The sequence below is a fragment of the Dromaius novaehollandiae genome, chromosome 12 (assembly GCF_036370855.1).
Source record: "Dromaius novaehollandiae isolate bDroNov1 chromosome 12, bDroNov1.hap1, whole genome shotgun sequence".
Classification (NCBI taxonomy): Eukaryota; Metazoa; Chordata; class Aves; order Casuariiformes; family Dromaiidae; genus Dromaius; species Dromaius novaehollandiae.
This window is the reverse complement of record NC_088109.1, coordinates 20,655,944-20,682,048: the sequence shown is the minus strand read 5'-3', so window position 1 is coordinate 20,682,048 and position 26,105 is coordinate 20,655,944. Positions and strand designations below refer to the sequence as shown.

Here is a 26,105-nt window from a genome sequence, read left to right as displayed (position 1 = left end):
CCAGAGCAAAGCAGAATTCCCAGGCATTGAGTAGGGGCCAACAGAAACCCTTCAGCTGAGGGAGCTCAGGGGAAGAGAGGCTGTCGGACCGTGGGCCAGCCCGATTCCTCAGTACGGCACTGTGGTGAGGAACAGAAGACTTGTTTGCTCCCCTCTGTAGATGTTGCAGAGTCGATGTGTGAATTGCCAAGAAGAGTTTGAGATGGGAGCTGTACAGAGTGCTCTAGGTTTCTTGTTGCCTTCTCACATTGCTAATGGTGCCTTTTGCTCTTTGTAAATGCAATAGTGCGAACAAGCCCTAAGGGTCATACGGGTTTCAAACCGGCATGTTTACCAAATACAAGCAATGTGCAAGACTTCATGCCATGTACATGCAGTTGCTCTGATGGTTTCCAAAATACAGTACTATGAGCATCACTGAATGGGTCATAGGCTTTTTAAAGAGATATTGCATAACACTGAAATACTGCATGCACAGTGCTTTGCTCCTCGCAGTGCTTGTAAATCGTATTTTGTGTGTGCATTCTCTGCTCGTGTCCCCTGCAGAAACCTGTAGAGATCACTAATGAGAATTGTCTCCCTCTCTTGGCTGATTTAGCTGGAGAAAGATCTAATTTGGTGCAATTTTTTTTTTTTTTTTAAATTCTAGCATCTTCTGCAAACACTGCTGGGAACTGGCGGAACCCGCTTGCGCTAGGACTTTCAGATTACGATACATTATCTCATTCCTCTTACGCCAGCTGTTATGGAAATGTTTATGGCAACCTTCCTTTGCAGAGCAGGTGAGTAGAGTATATCAAGATTTCTGCCCTTCGTCATGTTTTATAATCTATAAAAACTCCGGAGGAAAGCCACTTGGTTTCAGAGGGCCGGGATAAAGACAAACAAAACTGACTTGAAGGGAGTAGGTGGTTTTCAGGTGGTGTAGACCAGCCTGATTATGCCAACAACATTCAGGGAAGGAGGAAATGGGTGTAGTGAAGGCAGATGTCCTCTGTTGCACAGTCTTTTCCTGCGGATGGTGGCCAGCCAAAGAGTTTGCGCTCCCCAGGAGCAGCGATAGTTGGAGCAGTGTTAGCAGCACCCCGCTGCGGGAGAAGGTCTGTCCCACACCCTGCCATGCTGCATGAAGCCATGCTGATAAACTTGGGCAAAAATGAGGGAGGAACTGCTTCTCTTCAACCTCATGTCTGTGGTCTGTATGCTGGTGCTCCAAGGCAGTACTGAGATCAGTAGTGCCATTAATAAGCCAAACAGGTGTCCCGAGGGAGAGCTTAACCCATGGAGCAGAATTTCACTCCGATGTTAGATTCATGCAGCTCTCTTGCTTCTTCTACTTGGCATTTTCTGTCCTCTCCCTCCGCTCTCCTACGCCACCTGTTACCAGTGAGAACAGAAGCTTTCTGTCCAGGGAAATGGCGCTGCCCACAGAAATGTGATCCTATTTAAGTGCTCTTATGCTTGGGGTAGCCAGCTGTAGTAAGTACTCCACATTTGTGTGTCCTGCTTAATGGATTGCAGTTTGTGCTTGCTGCCAGGCTGGCATGTGTGCAATTACTGAGTTTTTCATTTGTTTGTTTTAAAATAAAACAAAGTATGAGAAAAGAATATGAAAGCTTCTCCTAGCTCCTTGTTTTTAAACTAAATGCCTCAGGCTTTTTTATTGCAGTGATTAAAAAGATCTAATGTAACAGTGTTTAAAAATAGTTTCTACTAATTTCTTAACTTCCTATAATTGGGCTTTGAAAAACTCTGCTTATTTTGACAGCTCTATCTATATGAGGTGTATGAGCTATTAATTTTCCGTATTCTGAATCCCTTAATCATTCATCTGTTTTATTTTGTTTTAATGTGATTATGGCAACTGAGCAATTGATATGTTCTACAGTCTTGACAGTACTGAGCTACTGAGATCCTGTTGCTCACAATCTGATGAATTACAGCACAAAATCTGGGGTTGTGTTTAGATCCAAATTATGCTGGCGTTAAACTCTCAATAATGAGCATTACTTGAAGTCCTGTGGGATTAGTGTGAGTTGTACTGGCAGTGCAGAGATGGGACGGGGCTTGGCCTCTCCAGTTTACACACTGCCAAAGCAGCACCTGGGAGTCTGGGGAAGATCCTCGGCTCGCGCTTATCACTGATGCCCTCTCTCTTTTGCAGAGCTTATGCAGAGACGAGCCAGCTGGGTGGTGATGAAGAGAGCCAGTTGGAAGATGACTTGCACAGTAATGAGCAGAGGTTATTTTGGCACGAGGATTCAAAGCCTGGGACACTTGTGTAGACCACTTGCAGCCCTGCATTCGTACCCTTGCGTGCCTTGCACAAAATGCTGTTATTTCGAAGGAGATCTTGGGCGGAGCTTCCAAAGCAAACAAGAAGGAAGTATTCTGTTTAGCTGGGAAAGATTGAAATTCAGCATTAAGAGGGACTATAGCAAAACTACAAAGTCTTACCCAGAATGGCGTTTCTTTCTGAATCCAGATAAGCCTACATGAGCAAGGGCAAGCCACAATTTAATCTATGACAAGATGCAGCACTTGGTTGAAGTATTTATATTTAGCAAGCACTTTCTGGAAGATTGGAAGATACTGAAAGCAAACCTCAAAAAAAAATGTGAAAAGGAAACTCTTATGGAAAAAACAGGAGTTTTAGGAGCACAATTCCCATGTCTGAAAGAAGAAGAAACGGAAATTTCTTCTCCTATGGCTTATGATGACCTGGAAGGACTTTCGTAAGCCTATGAAGGATAGATACTGTGTGTGTGTGTGAGGCAAAGGGTGACTTAATCAGTATTGGATCATTACTTGAAGGAAGGCTGGGGTATTTTTTAATGGAGGTTTGAATGAGTTTAATCTGTATTCAGGGTGGTGTTAAGAGTGTTTGTTAGCACCACAAACAAGTTCTGGAAGGAAAGGTATTTGCTGTCACAGTATGTCATGTAAAACTAGGTGGTTGTGGATTTTGGAAACAGAAGCAGTAAACTTTGAACTCTTTTCCATGATAAAGTGTAATTAATAACCTCACATTTAATGAACTTTCCATGGTACAATATCATTGTGCAGATGAGTATGCAAATTTTCACAGTGGGTGCACGGTGCACTGTTAATCGGATAACAGTTACGTTTTGCTCTGCCACATTGAATTGAGGGTGGAAATGGAGCGCTCTAGTTATCACACATTGAACAATTTGATTGTAATGGCCAGTATTTTAAGGTGGAGGCAAACATAACCAACCAAGTGGGTGCCTTAAAATGAAGGGCATTAGAATTGTACCACGAGTGATCTGAACTGCCAGGTGCGTTGCAAAGTCACTAAGTGACAAAACAGCGTTCTCGCAAAACCGTTTGTTTTGAAAAAAGTGCGACTGCAGTTTTGATCTAAGAGGGATAAACCTACCTCATATCATCCATCTGTAGGAACAAATTAGCATGGGTTATCTTGTGTGATTTACAGCAAGTCACTTGCATACTGTAAAATCTCTCTCATTTCTCAGCTGTCCTGTGCTTCAAGATTCCATAAAATGGTGCTTTTTTCTTTTATACAAAGGGTTAGCTACTCCTTGTTCATATTGTGAATAGAAAACTTTCTGATAAACCTTTTTGACATTTTTTACCAATATTCCAGAGCATGTAATATATACAGAAGGACACAATTGTTAAGCTGGTACTTAGTCGTTTGTATTATTAGAGTCGCGATTTGGAATTAAACGAACAAAAGCAAAAAAAATAACTTATTTCTTTTTTTGCATATTTGTATAGCCTTCTAGAAATGCGAAAGCTCTTTTTGCTTATTCTTTTACTACTTCTGAATTTTTTAGACCTATTATTTTGTATAGGTCAATAAACTAAAAAGTGTGCTATGAAAACCCTTTTGGTATTCCTGCTATTTCTATCGGAGCGTTTGGAAGAAAGCAGCGTGTGTTATCCCACGGCTTTAAAGGAGGCCTGGGCCGCTGTCCCGGAAGCTCTGGGAGACGCACGGGTGGAGAGCGGTGCTGTGGCTGCCCCTTGCCCAGGGCCAGGGCGAGAGGTCTCTGTGCTGGTGTAGGAGCGACTATGGGTCGCTTGGTTATTGCATCTGATCTCTGCTGTCAGCCTCGATACCTCACCTGCAGCTCCCCTGTCGATTTTCTCTTCCCCACGTGGGTAAAGGGCAGAGCAGCTCCTGCTTCTCAGGGAATTGAGAGTCGGGTCAATGCTGGCTCTGGACGTGAGGAAAGGAGGGCCTGTGGTTCCTTCACCGTGGGGCCCATCGGTGAAGGTGGGAGCCGTACCTCGCAGCAGAAGCCGTATCTGGTGCCTTCCCCTGGGGGAGGGCTTGATGTCCTGCCATAAAGCAAAGAGCCGGCCTCTGGTCTTCCAGCCTTCAGAAACGTTTTGTGTCTTTCCTCCTCCTGTTCCGCAGCCTCTATTTTCCAAAGCAAATACCGGGAGGCTGCAGAGGTTGACACCAGCAGTCTCGGGACTGCACAGGTCGAGGTGGCTGCCTATTTCTGGAATTGCCTGCTGCTCAGCTGTGCCTGCGTCTGGAGATGGCTGCAGCCTTCGCTGTTGGAGCGTGGCACTCGGAGGTCACATCGCTCCTCTGCCCTGACCCACCAGGTCCTCTTTCGAATTCGTGCCCCCCAAGACACCCACCCTCTTGGAGGAGCAACCTGACTTCTAGGTGTGTAGCCCTGCTGGACTGCTGGGCGAAGTGGGTGCAAAGTCATTCAGTATCACCATCCTCTCTTCCCAGCTATTTCTCATTCCCGACATTTTGTGGCATCCACGGCCTCCAGCAGCATGGCATTTTATGCCTACTTCCAGATTGCTGGCGAAAATATTGGCAAGAAGGATCTGCAGAAGTCCCTGCTGAAAACACTCCCCTCTCGTCATGTCTTTCCGTGCCCCTGGGAGTTTCGGGGGCTGTGAGTCAGCAAGCTCTTCGTATGTTAAATGCGTGCTGTGCTGCTATTACAAAATGTTGGTGTTTCTAACAAGAGGTTGTGTGGTACAAAGTCCAATGCCTTACAAAGGACTACTGATATCGGTACATGTTCACAGTCGCTTTTGTCAATAGTCTCAAAGTTTCATTTGAGAAAGGAAATGTGTGACAAGACCCGGTCCCCCTTTAAAGCATTGTTTACATTTCTTTCTTTTAATGCTGTATCCATTGAATTCTGTATTGGCTTTTCTATTCTTGCTCAGGATGTAGCTCAGTCTAACACATCCGTCTTGGCACGACGCCGGCGCCTGGCCAGGCCTCCAGAGTTGCCCTGATAGTACCGGGATAATTTGGGATGACCAGGCTGAGAGCATGGGAATTTTAGGTGGGTTTGTGTCGAGTCCAACTTGCTCCCTTTGGGGATATTGGATATAAAAACTCTAGGACCAGAACTTGAGAGCATTACTTTAGGTCCCACTATGCACTAGCTAAACTACGGAGGAATTGGGAATAAAATAGCTGTAAAGCAGCACGGCATACAGTACATGCAACCCCTTGGGTCATTCCCTAGATGCCTGGCCCTGGAAAAATTATCCCCTTAGAGACCTTTATGAAGGATGGAAATCCAGAGCAAAGAGGAGGAGCCCGGAAGGAGGAGAGGCCAGGAACCGCAGGCAGCTGCCCGCGGGAGCCACAGGGTCCCTGCAGCCGTGAGCAAGGCGATGGGGACGGTCGCTCGCATGGTGCAGGGAAGGAGAGATGAAGGGTGCAAATCCCTCAAGTTTCAAGTAGATCTCAAGTTTCTTTCCTTATTGCACCGTGTTTCCAGAGCGATGTTTCGGGGCACGTGTACGCTCTTTGGGGAGACCAGGCCTGTGCAATGCAGCTGAAAAGGTAATAAAGACATGGTTGTAATCAGTAGCATATTTGTTCAGAGCTGAAATGCAAATTAACTGGTTTGTTTGAATTGCTACTTCATCTCTGTTTTCAGCTATTTAAACAATTTTTTTCTTCAGCCTTTCTTCGACAGGAATCGTGAGGACACCTAGTGACTAACCAGCGCCATTGGTGAGCTCCCATGTTCCTCTCAGATCCTTTCTGCCCCTTTCAATTTGGAGAAATATTTGGAAATACTTATTTAACATGATACATAACAAAGCCAGGAGGTGACCAATATGAAATGCAAATGTGAAACAGCCACAGACCCATAGGGTTATATTTGTAATGTCCCGAATGCCTTTCTCTCCTTTAGAAGGTAGGAGATGCTGCATGAGAGGAGAGAGAAACCTGCACAAAACCATGCAAAGTGAAGCACTGCACTGTGCTTTGCAGTCGCTGAGGAGTGAAGAAGAAATAGCCCTCACCAGGAATCATCAGAAAGGTATTGGGGCACTGCACTACAATTAGCAACGTTTGATATTTTTAATTGCTGCCTGCTTTTTTTATGCCATTAGCAATGGAGATACTCTGAGGATGGAGGTGGACAAGCCCCAAAGGGAGCTGCTCCTGGTCCCGTGGAGGCTCGTGTCTGAACCCCACCAGCACAGGGACACAGGAGAGGGAGCTGGCACCGCTCCGAGCTCGGGCTGCCATCGGGTGGCACCAAGGCCTTGGCCCAAGCCCGCGGTGGCCGCTGGATTTGGGGGCTGAATCCTGCTTTGTCCGGTTCCCAATACGTTGCTTAAAATCAATTCTTTGTGAAGCAGAACTGGCCTGAAGCCAGGGTTATTCTAAACGTGTTTCACTGCAGGACCTCAGAAGTTCACAAATCTTTAAAACTCACCTGAATGTGTTTATGTGCAATTTGCTGGCCAACATGACTCTGTACAGCATGTGATGTGACTCACAGGCTTCTGCTGAGTTTTGATTCATCATCCTGGACTTGTCCGGTTTAAAAAGGCAACATTGCAGCCAGCAGAGGAAACGCAGCGACGCTGCGTAGCTCCCCTGCAGCCCCAGCGCGGCTCGGCGCTTGCTGAACCCGTGTAGGAAACGCTGCACGGGCTGCGGGTTTGCTCCATCTCCTGGGCTTGGGGCTCAGCGCACGAGGGCTGCTGCACGGCGGCTCCTGGGCCTGGGGAGAAGCTGCCCTGAGCCGCGCTTGCCTCGCACCTTCTTTACTTAACTTCAGTTAATGCCTCTCCTAGGAAGATTTCCACTTTCTGCACTATTCCTTAACGTGCTCTAGGCTTTTCTATCATATTTAATACGTTTTGAAGGTGAGAAGCTGAGGGCTTCAGCTGTACTAGGGCTTGACACAAACATTGAAGACCATCAGGGTAAAGTAGATAAATACAGTTAAAAGTTTGCTCTTTTTCTATTTAGTGGTTATTAATTTAAGAAGTCAGATAATCTTTTCTAGCTTTTTTTTGCTAGGGATTTTGTGCTAGAGGAAAAACTTCATGTCCTAAGGAATATTTTTATCTTTTTGGTATCAAAACTCCCTGTAGGGTTTTCAAATTACTCCTCTACTGCTTTCACTTTTTGCTACAGTTTGAGATAAACATAGTGGGGAAAAAGTTCTTTTATTTTGCAAATATGTGAAGACATAAACAGTTCTGTGTGGTTTTCCTTGTGGTTTTTCTCTCGTCCTTGTTTTTCTTAGTGAAGGTAAGAGCCCATTGCCACTAAGAGACCTGGCTGTGCACGCGCCTGGCGGGAGCGGAGAGGACTTTCTGATCAAGTGAAGCAACTAACACGGCATTTGAGCAGGGCAGGGATCATGCAGCTCCCATATGGATACAGCCCACGTTTTTGCACTTAATATAGCCTTCATTATAATCAATTAGCATTTGATTTTATGTAATTTGGGTAACGCTAACCTGTGTATTGATGTGGATGTTTGCTGTTTCACCATTCGGTGAGAAAATGAGTCTTTATCCCAACGTAGACAGTGAACCAAAGCAAGAGACGTTTCCAGGGGGATCGGATGGGACTGAGCGTGGCTTCCTTCCGTATTTTAAGATACAAGGTCTGTGCCATGGATTTTGTTGCAAATTACAGTTCCAGCAAGGGTCCTTGCTCTCACTGAAGTGTGGTCAGGACTTTGGAAACTCCGATCTCCCTTGAAGCCTGACCTCGCTGTCGGGACCTATGGGGTGACACCGTGAGTGTGAAGGGAGAAAAAAGAGGCAACTGCACAGCTGTTTTATTGTCACCCACCCTCTTTCCCCTCCACATAACTGCTCCTCCACCTGCCCTGTCCCGTCGCCAATCTGCCACGTGCTCTCCAGTGCAAGGACAGCGTCTGTAGTGCCCGACAAAGCAAGGGCTGAGCTTTCCAAAAAAGACAACTTTCCCCTTTCCCGAGAATTGCTCTGATGCAAACGCTGCCAGCGTGGGGATGATGGCACCCATCTGATGCGCAGCTGCCTGTCTTGTTTAACAGGACCTTCCGCTCTCCCCCTTACATCTGTCAGGTTCAGATTTGGGATGGTACAGATCATCTTCCAAGGAAGGTTAGATCATAGGAGACAACTACCCCAAGCCCAGGTGCAACAAGTGAGATCTGACATGACATCTCCTGCTTGGAAAAATGGACAGTGTGAGTAGTGGTCAGTGCTGGCAGCACAGGAGGACAGAGCGCACGGAGGGATGTCAGGGCCTTCACAGAAGAGCAACAAGACCATAAGAAGATATCCTTTGCCCTCCATCCAACTTTATTTTCCGTGCCTTTCCCTCGGGGAGGGAGTCGCTGTAAGTCCTTCAGCAAGCCCTTGACTGCAGAGCGATGTGCTCCGTCTTCCAGGGCATCTCCTGCCCATCTCAAAGGCAACAAGCATGAGTCTCAAATTATATTTAATCGTGAGAGTGTCATCGAAGAGACACGGAGTGAGAAAAGTTTGCAGCCGGCAGGGCCTCAGCTGTAGTAACCCTAGACGTGCCCCAGCCACCTGTTCCCGGGCTAAGGTTAAGGAAGGACGTGCCCCGCGCACACGTCCTACAGCGATCACACGTGTCCTTGCCAGCGTCGTTACCAGTGGGCGCGTTTTGATGGCAGGGTGACACTGGGTACGGGCTCGTGGTAGGTTTGAACGTTGTAAAAGAAAGAGGCACCCCTACGTTTAATGCTATGGGCGACGTTTGTTTCCCAGAGTGAAACAGTTTTCACTTGTATCTAGTCTGTTGGCTCATTGATTTTTTTTCACTCTGTCATGTCGAATTAAGAGTACTTGATAAAAATGTGGAGGAGGTTGTTCATTTAAAGGGTCGTGATGATGGCTGTCACTCCTCAAAGAGTCCTCAGCTTTGTGCTATAACAGATCTGATTTATTAGTACTGGCATGTAGCATCTGGGGGGGGGAATTGTAAATTTGGCTGATGAAGCAAGAGGACATTGTGAAATTTAATTCTAGCTACTGATTTTCGCATGAGGCTTTTGTCGTGTTTGAGACTCTGCCATGCAAACCCAGAGAGCGCGGAAGCACGCGAGAGCAGTGCCAGCAGCCTACCATCTTATCACCCTGTTTGGGAGAGAAAGGTGAGAGCAATATTAAAACTAGAGCCATGCTTGAACCCGGCTTTGGGAGAGCTCCAGCTCAGACTGGAAACTCATGGTTTTGTCTTCATTCAAACTCGTCAGGTCTGTTGATGTGCCTGAAAGCGACTGTATATGTTCCTGTCCCATCCCCAACGAGGCAGCGGCACGTCCGACCACCCAGGGCAGCCCCTCTGGTCTGGCACACGTAACGCTAGTGAAAAGCCCCAGGTAGGACCATAGCTCGGTCTGCGAAGTTGTGCTTGAAGGTTCAATATCCCCTACTGAGTTTCTTGAATCTGCTCTTTCCCATAAATTAATGGAATTGTTTGTAGTCTCCCACAGACCCGTTTTCATTCGCAATGGGTTCGTTTTCATTTATTTACGAGCTGTTAGCTCTGTGCTTTTGGAGTATGAGCAATGAACTGCTGTACAGAGATGAAAGTGTTCAGGTTTTTTGAAATACTTCACAGATGTTAAGTAAATAACAGGAGATGGGTAAGTAACATATCAGGTCAGTAGAACATAAGCAGCATGGACTATTTCAGCATTTTGCCTAAGCGTTGCAGAAAAGGTGGCTCGCTCCCCTTGAGCAGCCTGGGGAGGACTGCTCACGTCGCTTTGAAAGCAAGCAGGCCTGCTGCAGAGGATGGCCGACGAGAAAACAAAAGCGTATTTGTGTTGGCAATCGAGCAGCCCCGGCATACGAGGGGAGCACAGGCTAGGCGTAGTGCTGCTCGTTGGCAACTCATTAAGCACAGAAACCCAGATTTCTGGAGCAAAATATGGAGTGTGTCTTGGCTCTGAGGAGGTCAGCAGGTTGGCCCAGGTTACCCCAGGATGCTGAGGACTTTGCTGTCACTCTCAGTCTCCCCCAAACACCACCAACGTTCACGATGCTCCCAAGAATCATGGATTTTTAAAAATTATTTAAAGCTATTGAAATGATTTAAAAACCTATCAGCTAATTATTTAACCATTCTTAATGTAAAGACACATGCATTTGGCTTCCCTGTGCTTTTCCCTGCTGGATTATTTTGTATTTCTCAGTGTGTGGTGTCATTATCCTGTCATAGACTAAAATTTTTTCTCCTTAATTTCTGGCATGACTGGCCTCCCTCCCACATTCCCCCTTTCTGTCTATTATGCTTTTTAAACTTTCTTTTTCCCTCTAATAAGGGATCTGGATGATGATATCAAAAGTTTGCTATTGCATAGTGAGGACACAGTTTATCTGCTCACAGCCCTAGTGCGTCCCTAGACTTCTCTGAAAAAGGGAGCTGCAGGAAAAAAAAACAAAACAAAACCATCCCCCAAAACAACTCTGCTCTTTAGCCTGTTGGGCCAAATTAGGCTCATCCAGGTCTCGTGGAAATGAGTGGTGAAGTTCAGTTTGCTCCTGAATGAGCACCAGGAAAACACTAGACTCTGATTCAGTGACGTGCAGTGATTTAGTGACTGTTGGGACAGAGTCAGAGATATATATATATATATGTGTGTGTGTGTGTGTGTGTGTGTGTTGTGCATGTGTATGTGTGTGTGTATATCTGTAACAATTTGGAAGTGTGGGGTTTTTTTGTTCTGTTATGTTGCTTTTCTCCAAAAAGCTCCCTGGAGTCTTTCCCACGGGGTGTCTCTCTCCGATTGCTGTCGTTACTTGGTGTTGTTACTGTTGAGACGCCCATCATCTGACCCTTCATAATCCCCGTATTGCCTTACACCGGATTGCTGGGCATACTTGGTGTATGCTACTGTTTGTCAATTTTAGACCGTGCCGCGCGGCTTGCAAGACTCTGGAAAGCGGTGCAAGGTTGTGTTACATCGGCACATTTTCCGACTCGTTCCGGTTAATGCGTTGGCACTTGGAAGCGGCATGGATTGGTAATAAAGTAAAATGAATGTGTGGGTTTTGTCAGCAAAAATGAAAGCTATAGATATTGCTGTTAAGTATTTGGCATCAGCCTGCGCCCCATCAATTACCTTAAAAATAGAACACATTTAAGGCACTCAAAGCATGTTTTGATGGCCTACTTAGAGTCAAAGTGACACCAGAGTCTACCCCTCCTGATATTTGACTTGAAAACCTGTCAGCCCTTCAAGACAGATAGGCTGGAATTGTTCAAGAAAGTGCACAGATGAGAAAAATCAATTAAATAGTCCCACTCTTAACTCTGCTGGCTTTCGTACAAGAGTTCATTCACACGTAAGCACTTGCCTTAGAAACAGCAACAAGTAAGAATTGTTCATTAATGAGCACAAGCCTTTTCTTCTGTCAGCACATAAGCATTTGCTCCTGAACTGCTTTTATTTAACACTTGTTAAGTACCTACTTAGCAAGAATTTTGAGCTCCTAGCCACTGGGATCACTTTGTGCAGATGTCAGCTGGACTCGAGCAGCCAAAATCTCTGTGTTTTTATTCCTATTTGGAGACCATGTTCAAAAGGCTGCTTGAATACCGAGGAATAACGAACAAAACAAAACCAGAGACCTAAAATAAATGTTGAGTTTGACTCTGATGCTGCCTGCAATCTCCATTTGCTCATCTCTGTGTTGAGACGGGTTTTAACGCAGCAGACTCAAACCCACGCAGAGCAGCCCTGTCATCGCTCCGTGCCGCTCGGGAGATGCAGCACGAGAGCTTTTGCTTCTCTAAGGTCCTCACAACCGATGGAGGACTCGAAACAGAATTTGGGGGGTTTTATCAGTGGTAGTGTGACCTATTCCTCAGCGATCTTTGCCGGCCCTGCAGCGAAGGCAGTGGAAGATTGTTAGCCTGGTCTGTACCGCATACCCTTCTCGTGCGCCTTTGGCAGCTATTTATCACCCGTGTCGATAAATCAGTTTCCAGAGGACCTCTTGGAGGGGAAGCATGTGAGGTCTCCGGGTCTCCAAGCAAGTTGTCATAGCATCAGCTGGAGGAGGGGTGTCAGGAGACACAATCATTGGCTTCACTGAGTAAAATTTGGCATCGGCATGATCTTTCCCTTTATGCAGCTTGTCAACTCGAACTGATGGATACCTCTAAATGCCTTGCTTGGTGATAGTATGACAGCAAAATCAGAGCAGCAGGGCCATTTTAGGGGAAGAAAACCCTTAGGTTTAGGTTTTAGGTCCCAGTCCTGTCCCCTGTGCGATGTGGATGCTGACCTGCTCTGAGCCTGAGATAATGGCTAGGCAAGAAGTAGTTTGGGGATGAAATAAGCTTTGTTCCTCCAGCGCTTGGCTGGTGCTGGCTTCTCAGCGTAGCCAAGAGATCTGTGCGGTCCTTGGCACGTTATCTATCAAAGCGCAGAGATTTTTGCCTTATTCCATGTTTCGTGAGGACTGTTTTAAACTGCTTGGGTGACGACCCCCTCCATGTCCCATCCAGATCTGAGTATCTAGTGGGACGAGTCCATCTTCCTTCACATGAATAACGCGGGGAGCTCTCTCGCGCAGACGAAGAGCGTCTGCACTTTGCTAGGGAGCAGCTGTGCGTCCCCTGGCCGGGCTGCCGGCTGCGTGAGTGACGGGACCCCATGAGCTGGGCTGCGTTGTCTCCGTTTCAGCGCGTGATGATACACCGGTGGTTGCTGTGGGCGGCGATTTGGTCTCTTCGGGGTGAAAGAAAGAAAGGAGATATATTGTTGTTGCTGCCTGGAATCATGTGCAATTCCCCAAACCTCTGGTGGAGCTGGGAGCGTTTGCTGGTGTCCCTGACAATGCATCGCTTTTCGAGACGCCGAGGTGGCGTCGCTCCAGCAAACGTCAGCTCTGCCTTTGCCAGATCTATCCCTGGCATTGGCTATGATCTGGAAATGCTGTTTTCCCTTCTGCCAATTCCAAACTCACAGTTCAGTAACGGATCCTAAGCTGATTTTTAACCATGTATTTGGTGTTAGAGTATGTTCCCGTACTGGAGAGGAATAATGACATTAGCCAACTCCTGAGGACCCTGGATCGATAACTGATAAAGGACCGTCTGTACAGTTACCTTGTCTTTCCAGCCTCCTTTCCCCTTACCTACTTATCTACCTGCTACTTGTCTTTCAGTGATGTTTTGCGTATCGTTGCTGAAACAACTTTGCACCGTTTGGTAACAGAGCACCGTGTACGGGAGCTCCCTAGTCCTGGGATTCTTGAGCAAGTAGCAAATTGGCATGGAAATAAGAGGTGATAGCAATGGAAGTCCCTTTGCCATAGAAAACACTTTGTCTTAAGAAAGACGAAAGAGTTAGTGATTATTCTGGAAAACTCTGAGACAAATACTTGCAAAGGTTACTGGGAAGAAGAAGGGAGTTTTGCTTTGGAGAAGACCTCTAGATGAGGCCATGCGCGTGTCTTCAGCGTGGAGGTGTCGTTTGACCCCTTAACGTGCTGTTTCCAGTGCACCAAAACACTAAGCAATGTGTTAGAAAAGGAAGTGAGTCCCATACTCAATGTAATTTATGGAGGAGACCTAAAGTAGGCAAAATGTGATACCCACCTTGGGATTCTCTAGGATTAGCACCCATGTAATTGGGAGAGGTGTCACAGGTCAGGCCTTCGATTTGCGTCTGGCATAGAAGATACCATTCCCAGAAGTATAGTATTTCCTAATCGCAATATGGGACAAGAGATATATTTCTACTTAGAAGAAAATCTGGCTTTTTAATCCCTGATAGTGTTCTCAGTATCCCTGTTTTCCCTCTCTAGAGGACTTCACAGGTTTGACCCTACTTAGCTTAGGAGATCTAACAAGATTGCAGCCCCAGATGGCCTGGCTGAAGATCACGGAAATATAAGAAGGTGGCCAGGGACTTTATTTACGGTCAAGAAATCAGCAAGCGATTTGTAACCACTGAATAGACAGTTTCTATGACCCAAACAGCATCGTCCGGGAGAATAACATACCAGCCACAGAAGAGCATTGATTTATTTGATAACATCAGGAAACCATTTATGGACTCTATTATGGACAGCAATTGCTGGGGGTTAAGAGCGCTAGACCAGGCAGATTGATGTGTGGGTCTGCTGTTGTGCTTGCTACTGCATAATATAAAACAAGGATGTCCCTTGAATATTGAAGGAGCATGGAGAACCATTACCTTCTTGGCTTGCTTTTTTGTTATTTTTTCCTTTACCATTTATTTTGTTCTTAAATTTTTGCCCTCTTAACTTCCATGTAACAGCTTTTGTTAAATGAAGAGCTTTGTTTTATGGCATTTTAATAGAGGCTAATGGGGCTTTGAATACCATGTTTTTTGTTGTTGTTAAACTCAGCAAAGAGAGACAACCGTCACGCAGAGACTATTTTGCTGCTGGCAGACTCCAGCAGAGCATGGTTTAGACTGCGATGAGAAATATGGCTTAAATTTCTTGGTTTCACAGCCTATTGTGTGCCTTTTCTTTTCCTATGAAAGATGCATTCATGGTTGCAATGTGAGGATTTGATTCGATACCCCCTGTAAGCAATATCTGAAAGGATGAAAGGAAATCCTGATAATCAAATGAACAGTCCAAACTGTGTCATACTGAAGCTGTGCTGTAGCAGAGAAATTACCAGCCCACGCTACTTGGCTTTTATGAAGCAGCCACAAACACAGAAGTGTCAGCGATACAGCTTGCTGGTTTGCTGTGTAAATTTGGCAGCATACAAAATATTCTAAACAGTGAAGTCTTCTCAAGCTAGAACAGAGACTTAAAGACAAAAATATTTTCAAATAATCTTCTGTAGTTATATCAGTTCTACAAGTACTAGCAAAGTATATATTTGTATTCACTAATTCTTTAAAAAAATAGTAACAAGTAGGGAAAAGATGAACCTTAGATGAAGTGCCAGCCACAATCTGTTGACAGTGCAGACAATGTCCTTGATAGAGTCAGGCCAGATGTATTTGTGCATGTCTGAATCTACTGACAGAGTCGCACATTAGTGACTTCAAAACAGAAACTTCATTTATCTGGAGTCCCTGAAGACCTCGGCTGGGATGAGGAGCCTAAAGACCCCAGCCCATGGAGCTAAAATACTCAAAATAGCTTTGCAGCAAAACACCCCAAAGTCTTTGTCCTGGTGTTATCTCCCCGGAGGGAGAATCTGATCGTGCCAATCATGGTGTTGTATGACTGATCAAGCCCAACAGGGATCACCACTAAAAATAGCATTATTCCTTCTCCAGGGACCCCGGCCACCCCACAGGACTTGGGCTGGTTTCTCCTCCGTTTGCCATCACCAAGATGGAAAGAAGGTATCTGCATTGCTCCTGGGCTGTGAAGAGCAGGGGGTTAAGCGGGGCTCCAGGCACTGTTGGTTCAGCTGCTTTCTCATGGCCATGCAACATGAGGTGGCAGAAACGTCTTTAGACCTGCACCCCTCAGTTTGCTGTAAAGCAGAAGAAAAAAGATAATCAAAATACTCCCTTGTAGTTAGGAAGCAGGGACAACACGTACTTGGAAGTCTGCTGTGATGGAGGTCCCTGCCCAGCGGGGCCGTCGAGCTGTTGGTGAGCAGCGCTGCGGCAGAGGGGTTGCGGCACCCAGGAGGCATCTGCCCCAGCTTCGCTGAGCGAGCTGCACCCGTGGGCTTGCAAGTAACCCCTGCCCCGTGCTAATTAGCGTGTCTGGGAGCCCCTGCCATCCTTCAGGCCTCACCATACCCCAGAGATCCCTCCCACCGAGCACAGGGCACATTTTGTACCGATTTTTTCACCTGCTTTTTCAAGTCTTGGATGATTTTTTGTTAAGCAAGAGCTGGCATTTGGGGAGCTCAGACAGCCATGGGACAGATGAATTCAATCAAACCCACCTTCAGTATTCAGCCAGGTTTTAAAACTCACCAAAGCCCATAAAACCAGGGGAAAATCCTGCACTCTTCAAAGAGCTGCCCACAATCCCCATTAAAGCCATTTTGAGATATTATCGATACACAGACCTTGTGCTGATTCTTCTTGCAGTATAGTATTTCGCACCACGTACGTCGCAGGCGATATTAATTTCACTCCGTGGGCCGGTGGCAATTCATGCGTACAGCGAAACATTCGCGGCAGGACGCCACGGGAATCCTCTAGAAAAGGGCCATCTTCTGCGTTGCTCAATGGGGACGCACCAGCTGCACCGAAATGTCAGAGGAGCCTGCACAGCTGACAAGTTGCTGAAAATGGAGCATGGCAGCATCTCCATAAATTCTCTTTATCCAGCCAAGTGCAGCTTAATATAGACTTAGTCTCCCTGTTCGTCTCCCACACTAAGAGCAGGAGCGGCCACAGCTCATGACCAAAACATGAAGTCGATTTAACCGAGCGAACTGCTGCTAGTGGGAAAATCTCTTTTAAATTGATCTTTTTCTTTAGGTTTAAATCAGGAGTACAGGAAGGAGAGGAGAACGAGCATGTCTGAACTCAGCCCAAACTCTGACGAGGAGGTTTGTCCCGAGGACATCGACGAGGATGAAATCCTTGCCAATCTGTCTCCCGAAGAGCTCAAGGAGCTCCAGTGCGAAATGGAGGTGATGGCTCCGGACCCGAAGGTCCCCGTGGGGATGATACAGAAAGACCAGACCGAGAAACCCCCGACGGGGAGCTTCGACCACCGGTCGCTCGTCGACTACCTGTACTGGCAGAAGGCGTCCCGACGCATGCTCGAGGACGAGAGAGTTCCCGTCACCCTCCTGCCCTCTGAGGTAACAAGCAAAAAACCACAAATGTTTATTAGGTGTCTGCTCTAGGATGTATTTTAAGAGTATAGCACTAGAGATTTTTGCTTCAGTTAAATAGCTTTAGCAGCATAGTCTGCCTCTGTTTCGGTTCCTTTCGTGTAGTACAGTAAGAAACCATGAATTTAAGTTCTCCCTAAAAGCCTCAGTAGTGACAGAGTCTAGCTTGGACTGGTGCTGGCATTCTTTTATTATTATTATTTTCTAAATCTTTACTTATGTTTTTCTCATATAAGTAAATCCTGATTTTGTTTTACTAGAGCAAATGACCAAGAAATTGTCATAAAACCAGTTCAGCAAACCACAACTCCAGTTTGTTTGACTTTGCCTATTTAGGAGTGCTATTCTGCTTTTCCGTAGAAAACTTACTTTAGTAAGTAAAAGACGAATGTAATAATAGGTGGAACTTAATGTCACGCTGGAAAAAAAAAAAAAGCCTATATTTTGGCCGTGTGAAACGCTCACTACTGAGCAAGCATGCAGGCTCCAGGGACGAGCGCAGCCTTTTTCAATGCAGTGCTTAAATTTACGCTAATATCCCTATGACTTCCAAACGAAGCTAAGGTCATGCTTAGATATTTTTTGGAATTAGGGCTATGTTTTACAATAAAATGCTAGAATTTGTTGCCCTAAGGGCAGAAGTGGTATTGTGACCGTTTTATCTGACTTTCTGTGAAACACAGGCCATGAAAGTGCCCTGGAGTTAACTCCTGGTCCAACCAGTGCAAATCTTTTAGGAAGACGTTTTGATCTGCATTAGCACAGCATTTCCCAGTGACGGAGAAATCACTGCCAAAAGTGCATCACTATCCCGTTGCAGAGAAATGTCCGCCTTCCCCAGATGGACGTCTCTGGAAAAACCCCTGCGTCTCCCCTCGCTCTGTGGCCGTCACTGGTGTTGGTGGCCGGGACGAGGCGCTCCCCCTCCCGCCGCGCCGGGGAAACGTGGGGCGGCCCCACGGCAGCCGTCCCGGTGCCCACGTGGAGGTTACGTGCCGTCTGGCGGCTTCAAACCGCTCCTCAGTGCTTGAACGCGTCTCAGAAGCTAAGAAAAGGATGCTAAAAGATATATATATATATATATCTCCTTTAGGAGGGTCTCTGGAGGGGGTGGACCCTTGCAGCGAAGCTGATTTTGCTGCTGAAGCACCGCCATCTCGCAGCAGCTGCTGCAGGGTCCAGCTCCCCGTCTCCAGACACACACACCCAACCCGAGCTCGCGTTGGGCTTCGTCTCCGGCAACCCTTCTCCTTGACTGTGGTGCTCTGGAGAGGCGCTTAGACCACGGGGCCTGTTGTCCTGCGCGCTGGCAGTGCAACGTCCCCTCCCAGGGCTTTCCGAGGCCGGGCAGATGGTCACCACTTATTCCTGGTGTTCACGGTGTGCAGAGCACGCTTTCGCTCTCGTCAGGGAAACGACAAAAATTACACAAAATGCAGAAACCGGCTTTGGCCCCGAGACCTGGGGGGCTCCGGAGGCAGTGGGAGGGTGTGCGAGGCGCGTGTGTCGCTGCCCTAAAGGGCAGACGTGAGATCCGGGCACCTACGGGCCACGGTGCTTTCGGTGAAATAATATTCTGTAACGTCAGGACACACAGGCATCTAAATCCATCTATTATAGTTTGACTTTAGCACAAAATAAACCTGGCAAAGCCACGTGCAGTTGCTTCAGCTCTGGGTTTTTGCCTTCCTCAGAGAAACGCTGCAGCGGAGGCTGGAGACAGCGCGGCTGAGGCCGGCAGCGCTGCTGGCAGGAGGCGGCCAGAGGCCGAGGGGAAAGAGAGGCACTACCAGAACGAGCACTTGTCAAACGCGCCAGCACGGTCTGCAGAGCCAAGCAAAGACGGGAGCGATAAGGAGATAGAGGAGGAGGAGGAGGAGGAAGCAGATGATGAAGAGGAAGATGATGAAGAGGAAGATGATGAAGAGGAGGAGGAGGAGGAGGAAGAGGGTGATGAGAATCAACCAGAGACGACGGAGACATACGCCAACGAAAACAGTCACAGAGTTCAGATAAGTAAGAAACTAGGTACAGACTCAGAGGAACTGGCAGAAAAGCAAGATGAAAGTGAAAAGAAAATATCAAAATTAAACATCCCCAAAAAGTTAGCACTAGATACTAGCTTCATAAAGCTAAGTGCCAGACCCTCAGGAAATCAAACCAATTTAGAAGAGAGTTTGGAGAAAGTCCGAAAGAACAATCCGGACGTGAAAGAGCTCAACCTGAACAACATAGAAAACATCCCCAAAGAAATGCTGATAGACTTTGTAAACGCGATGAAAAAGAATAAGAACGTAAAAACGTTCAGCCTGGCCAACGTGGGAGCCGACGACAACGTTGCCTTTGCGCTGGCCAACATGTTACGTGAGAACAGGAGCATCACGACCTTAAACATCGACTCCAACTTCATCTCGGGCAAAGGCATCGTCGCCATCATGAGGTGCCTGCAGTACAACGAGAGCCTGACGGAGCTGCGCTTCCACAACCAGCGCGGCATGCTGGGCCACCAGGCCGAGATGGAGATCGCCCGGCTGCTGAAGGCCAACCCCACCCTGCTGAAGATGGGCTACCACTTCGAGCTGCCGGGGCCCCGGATGGTGGTAACCAACCTGCTCAGCAGGAACCTGGACAAGCAGCGACAGAAGAGGCAGCAGGAGCAACGGCAGCAGCAGATGAAAGAGCAGCGAGAGCTGATAGCGATGCTGGAAAACGGACTTGGGCTGCCTCCTGGGATGTGGGAAATGCTGGGGGGGCCGATGCCGCAGCCCAGGGCGTGTGAACCTCCGCCGGCGCCGAAGCCGCCCGTCCCCACCTCCGCGTCCCCGAGCAGGAGGAAGGAGAGCGCGAGGCAGCCGGCCCCCGAGCAGCCGCCCCGGGAGCAGCCCGTCAGCTACCGGGTGGTCAAGCTCAAGAAGACGCAGCGCAAACCCACCGTGTCCAAGTACGTGGAGCCCACGGAGAAAACCAACCTCAAGGACGTCATCAAAACCCTGAAGCCGATCCCCAGGAGACGGCCGCCCCCCCTCGTCGAGATCACCCCGAGAGATCAGCTCCTAAACGACATTCGTCAGAGTAACGTTGCTTATCTTAAACCGGTAGGTGTGTAGAGCAACGGTTCCGGTTTGGGGGATTTTCATGGTATTTAGGCACCCGACTCTGAACCGGCTCATCGCCGCCCCAAAACACAGGAACACTGCGGGACGTGGCCCCTCTCCTGGCACTGTCGTCTTCCCTGTGGCCCATCCGCCATAAGACAGTGATTAAACTCGGCTTAAAGAAATCAGAGATAGCAATGACCAACGTGGGAAGCTGGAGGGAGATTTCAACCTCTTACACACCGCAGTCAGGTGAAGGGAAGGAAATTCCCTCAAGGGGTAAACAGAAAGCCAGGATTAACATAGCAGTAATAATACATTCCTTTTTATGACATGAAAATATTACTGTAGTAGCTGTTTCAGGAGGGCAGCAGGAATTGTTGTTTTACTGATTCTTCTATCATGATGCAGACCTTAATATATAGTTAGGCTGTCCAAACGCCTGCATAGTAAAGACTTTGTCTTTTTGGTAGCACTTTTCTTATTTCGCTTCACTCTACATACGGAAGCGTTGTCTCCTGGCCCATTTGATAACTCCCGGCCACCCGCTCCTGGGGCACCCGGGATTGTTGGTGGGGCCCTGGGCCAGCGCTGTGCAGCTTCAGCACCCTACCAAATGCTCTGGCAAACCTAGAGAAAGGCTTTAGGGAAGTAAGAAGGATGTTTGACATGAAATTGAGCTTTAGTGTGAGGAAAATTTACCTTTTAAAGAGTCATTTTCTTTATGTGGGGCTATAACGGTGATGCTGCAAAAGCCCTTGCTGCAATGTTTTTCCGTGTGTTTGAGCCTATGCATTACATTTTGACCTGTAACTACAGGATAGGTAAAAATGGTGTTTTCTTGGCTGCCTGAACACGTAACACATTTTAGCAGTTGTCTAAAAACATTTCAGCTAAAATAGTTCATTCTCTAATATACTAATTTGCTGCAAAAGGTGCAAATTGTATTCTTATTTTTCATTATCAGGTTTTAAAAGTTGTTGATAAGCTGATAAAAATAAGCAAGGAGGGTCAAAGGGCAAACTCAGCTGGGGCAGAAACAGATACAGCTACCCTAAAACCTAGCCTAGATGCACAGTCTGCACATTTGCTTCTGCCTGCGTGACCACGTAACAAGGAGTGAATTATTTAGGGATCCTCCGCTACTGGATTTTTGGAGTCAGTTCTCTTATTTAAATTAACAGCAAAATTCTGGAGCTAACAGGGAAAAAAAACAGATTCATTAGCAGCAATATTGGAGCAAAATTATAGGAAGAAAGTAAAAAGACCTAAGAATGTTTTTATACTCACTTGTAAGTAAATGTTTCAGTGAAAGCGCTCACAGCAACTCAAATGCAAATCTGAGTTAGGTTTCTTCATATTTTTGAGAATTTAAGCCCCAAACTGTGAGAAGCCTCTTGATGATGCTCTTACCTGGATACCAAATTCACAAGCCACTTTTCAAAATGTTGGCCATCATGTTTAACCTTCTGCTTTCCGAAAATGTTGTATTTCCTTGCATCGTACCATTCTCTGAGAAATACAAAAAGCCAACGGATCTGTTTGAAGCTGGTGATGTCAGTGTAGCTGTTTGTGCTGCTAACACGAGGGAAAGAGGGCAGGAAATCCTTCATAAATTGAAATGGTCAAATTCTCTTTCATAGTTCGTATTTTAATAATGACTTTTTTGTACCATGAGTCACATTTTCCTTTCATTTATATCTACCAACAAGTAATTATTCCCTCTGTAATTTTGGAGAGAGTAGTTTGTCCTGAAATTTTTAGAGGGACGGGTCCTGCAGGGACCTCTGCCTCCTGATCGGGGTTTAACACCACCACCTGCCCCCATGTTTTTCTGTCTGGGTTTTTGATAGCAAGAATGATTTGGCTGCAGCCAGGGCTTATCCTCAGAGCAGTTCCTTGCCCTTCTGGATCTCAGTTTGCTTTGTATTTTGGTTACCTTGTCTAAAAAGAAAAGAGCTGCTTTTGTATAGGACACACACTGGGTAGGTCACCCAAAAAGGGGCTTGCAATTGCATGTTGGGGTAGGGGATTTTCTCACCTGCGAAAAACTCTCTCATTGCTGCTGCATTATTTCTTTTCCTCTCCCTTCCTTTTTTCCAGGAAAAGGGAAGGATGACAGTGCTCTTGCTTTTCAGGCAAGGCGCAGCCCTTTGCACGGCGAGGATTAGGAGACCTGCGTGTTAGCGGGTGCCAGGGAGCAGTGGTGTTAACCCCAGCCATTCCCTGTTTATTAGCTCCCCCTCAAAATCCTAGCAGGATTTTATAAACAGAAGTTACAGGCTTTGGAGCAGAGGGTTTTGTTGTTGACGTTTGATACTTCAGAATTTGCTTCTGAAACTGTGCTGGGGAGAGCTGGAAGTGACGGCGCTCGCACAGGGAAGGATCCCCATCTCGAAAGCTGACCCGGCTCCTTTTCCATACCATTTTCATTTCCCTGGGTTCAAATGGGAATGTTCCTTTTTTCCAACGGCCTCTGGCCAGGAAAAGCTCATTGCCAGCTGCCAAGAGCGCTGCCGCGGGGGAAGCGGCAGAAGGTGCTTCCAGGCAAATCCCAGGTCTCTACGACACGGCCGATCCGGGATGAGGATGCGCAGGGAGCTGCGTCTGGATGCAGCCTGCAGGGCTCAGCCAGCTTGCGGTTGGCCTCTGTTCATCACTGAGGTCAATCAGTGGTGCTTGGATTTAACTACTTCTTCATAAGATAAAGAAGTCAGTATATTGTGCATGTGCTTGTTGAGGTTTAGGGACACTTGGAGAAGAAAAAAGGTGGGAGGAAGTGCATCCAAAAAGCAGAGCAAGTTTAAACTCTGCATCCTTCTGTATTGCTCACAGCTGCTCCCCCATACGAATGCTCAGTACAAGCAACTGGTCTCAGTGCTTTCCTGTGATGCACAGAAAATACAGAGCTCTGTAAAGAGCTTCCCAGCAGCCTTCTGCAGCTCAGGGCAGATCCCTGCAAACCCAGTCATCCCGGGTCCCCCCCTGTGGTTAGCAACCGTGACCTAGTGATGAGACTACGGGACATGAAGGTGAATTCATGGACTGTCTTAAATGGGCCAGTTCATAACAGTTGTTATTACAGTGTAAAGATAAAGAAATGCCATACACTTATTGATTTTTTTTTTCATCTGGGCAAATGACTTGAAGCTTGGGTGTGTGGCATTAGTATTTTATTCTCATCTGCCTGTGTGATCTTGATAATCGTGTAATTGCTGTGATACCCTCGGCTTCACCTCTAAAATGGGGCTTTACTGCTTGAGCGAACCTGGGTGTTCGTTTGCTCTGTGTGGTGAGACTCGTTGCTTGCAAGAAGAATTACTGGGCTTTAACCTGCAAACATCAAGTGCGGAACTACAAACAAATTTTGATCCTTTTACAGTTTCTGAAGGTTTATATTAACCTAAGCTGGCTTTGGAAATAAGACTGGGAAATATCCTCCTTGTAATATTTCTTTATTTTCCTTGTCCAGGTGCCATTGCCAAAGCAGTTAGAGTAAGAGACCAGACGGACCTGAAGAAAACAACTTGGAATAAAGACTGTGCAAGTTTTGCTTACTATTGTTGCACCAGATGTCTTCTTCAGAAGCCAGGTGGTATACATGACTCTTTGGGAACAAAGCTTGCAACATGCACTTTTGTAAGTGTGATGAAAAGGCTGGAATGGGAGAAGTCAGTGTTAAGAGTTTCCATCAGCTATCAAACAATCGTGGTGCCATCTGTCTGCCAAATGGATCCAAGGCTCCAGTTTGCTGCGGGAGTTATTTTCTCAGAGGCATCAATAACCCTAAGTCTGTATGGTTTGTCAGTAAACAACTTTGCTTCCATGTTGTCCTTCTACTGTCACATTCTCCAGGAACGTGTTGTGCTTTATCTTATCTTTTTTTCCACAACATGCTCCTTGCTTTACTCTCCTGTCCATGAGAAATGCATTTGGTTTCTGTGTAAACAGCTTTATTTTTTAGGCTCAGGAAACAGAAATGAAATAAAAGCTCCCTCCATAAGATGTGTGCAGCACTTCCATGGCTAACAGGTTTACAGAACAGAAGGACTACTGTCTCTGGAGCCAAGAAGAAAAATTCAAGGCATAGGACATTGAACACAAAGGCTTGATGGTTTCAAGCTACATGTATTACAGAACACATTGTAGCTGGTATTGTACTTGGTCAGCATATAAAAGAAGATGCCATGATCTGTTTTGAGAGCTGTAATCTTCATTCCCCATGATGCATCTCTGTGTTTGATGTAACCCTTAATCCTTTCTCCAGTGCCACATTACAGCCACCTTAGAACGCATCTAAATGCCATTTCAGATCACTCTCTACATTGCTCCTTAACTGGCTGGATGATAAGTCTTATCCCCCCTTTTGTCATGGGCTTGATAAACTGATTATTCCTTCCAGTGGGGGTGCAAATAGCATGTCTTTCCCCTAAGCAGTGGTGAGAGATGGGCTGGAGCTCATGGGGTTAACCATCTTACTACATTTGTCTTACTTCTATCTAATTTTGTTTTTGCTTAATATTGTGAAAAAAATTTTCCTTTTTCAATTGCGTTAAAAACTTTTGCTGCAAGCCTCCCTTCTAAACCAACTATAGAAATGCCACAGTCCTGTGGAATACATCTCCATGAGATCAATCTTTTTTTAGTAATTTAAAGCTATATGGCATATTCCTGTAAGAATGTCATCTTTTGTGTTCCTACTCCTCCCAGCAAAACCTTTCCTTCAGCTAATGTGCATATCCCCTGCCTTCATGTACCTGATACATGTTCTTAACATGCCCAGCTCTCCAGGTCACTGCAGGATTGCCCTCAGGTGGGTGTCTTCTACCCCTCTTAGCCATGTTCTTCTAGTAGTTAAATCCCAGTCTTGTTCAGGTCTAATGTGTATTGTACACTTCTCTTCCCATCCCTGCATTTTTGGTATCGCTACTGATAAAACAGGAATGAAGGCAACATAATGTTCAGGACCTCTCTGAATCCAAGACTTCCTTTTATCTTTAGCTTAAACTTCTGTCTTTGTCCTTTCTGTGTCTGTTACCTGGTTGCTTTCAAATCCCTCACTATAGCATCTGTCTCCAAACTTCTAAAAGCTCCCTCTCTGCTGTACTTCTGTCTGCAACTTTAATGCTGCAGCCATGGGAAACATGGTTGATGGATTGCCTAAGACCCAGCAAGCAGTTTTTAAGACATGACAGTATCATGTAAGGTGGAGGGGACAGCTGCTATCCTGAAGCAGAGAATCAAAAAGGAAGTACCATTTTTCACTGCACCTCTGCTTCTTACAGACCTCTCTTTTGTAAAAAGATAGGAAGTGAGAAACAGGACAGCCTCTTTCCTTTAAGAAAGGGAAGTAAGGTGGTGCTTTAAAACAGCTTCTCCTGTGGAGAGAAGTGAAGGGACTTCACTGTTGTTGTTGCAACAAGTGAAGGGAGCACAAAAAGCAGCTACCCTAGGGCACTGGTAGAGCACACTCTCTCCATACTGGCTTCCATGCCACACTTGCATAGCTAAGAAGTAGCAAAGAACCAGGTGGGAAAAGGAAGTAGAGATGAAAATAAAATAATGCTTTAGAATTGCCAAATCAAGCAGCCAAGTACAAATCACTGCTCCACCCAGAAGGAGTCGAGCAGCAGTGCGTGTTCTGTGCCTTGAGCATGGGCAAGTATTGTAAGGGTAGTTAGAGCAGGCCATGTCAAGCCCCAATTCAATACATCTTCTCTTTGTGAGCAGGAGCTTAACAACCATAAAAGGAGGGAGGCAGCCTGATAGAAAGACCGCAGTAGTAGCTTAGATGCGGCACAAAGTTGACTTCCTAGCTGCATTCAAGGTACAACTCCCAGTAATCCTAGAAGTGGGGAGAAATACCTCTTAGGTACTTAACGGGGATTTTATTTTAATTAAGGTATTGTTATATAAGACTGAAGCAGCATGAA

The 26,105-nt window shown here is 46.4% G+C and overlaps 2 protein-coding genes across 7 annotated transcripts in view; both read left to right on the top strand.

Annotated features, from left to right (window-relative positions):
* Positions 1-3,869, top strand: part of FRMD4B (FERM domain containing 4B) — a 147,200-nt gene extending 143,331 nt beyond the window's left edge. For all 6 annotated transcript variants that reach the window (XM_064519183.1, XM_064519182.1, XM_026110713.2 and 3 more), the window contains 2 exons: positions 650-782; positions 2,165-3,869. In XM_064519183.1, coding sequence (XP_064375253.1) covers positions 650-782; positions 2,165-2,285 — 254 coding nt within the window. In that variant the 3' untranslated portion in view covers positions 2,286-3,869. The remainder of the gene's footprint in view (positions 1-649; positions 783-2,164) is intronic.
* A 12,772-nt stretch (positions 3,870-16,641) lies between these two features.
* Positions 16,642-24,381, top strand: LMOD3 (leiomodin 3). The gene is made up of 3 exons (XM_026110803.2): positions 16,642-17,044; positions 18,772-20,172; positions 23,645-24,381. The coding sequence occupies exons 1-3, from the start codon at positions 16,754-16,756 to the stop codon at positions 23,669-23,671; spliced, it is 1,719 nt and encodes a 572-aa protein (XP_025966588.1). The 5' UTR covers positions 16,642-16,753; the 3' UTR covers positions 23,672-24,381.
* Positions 24,382-26,105: the final 1,724 nt, after the last annotated feature.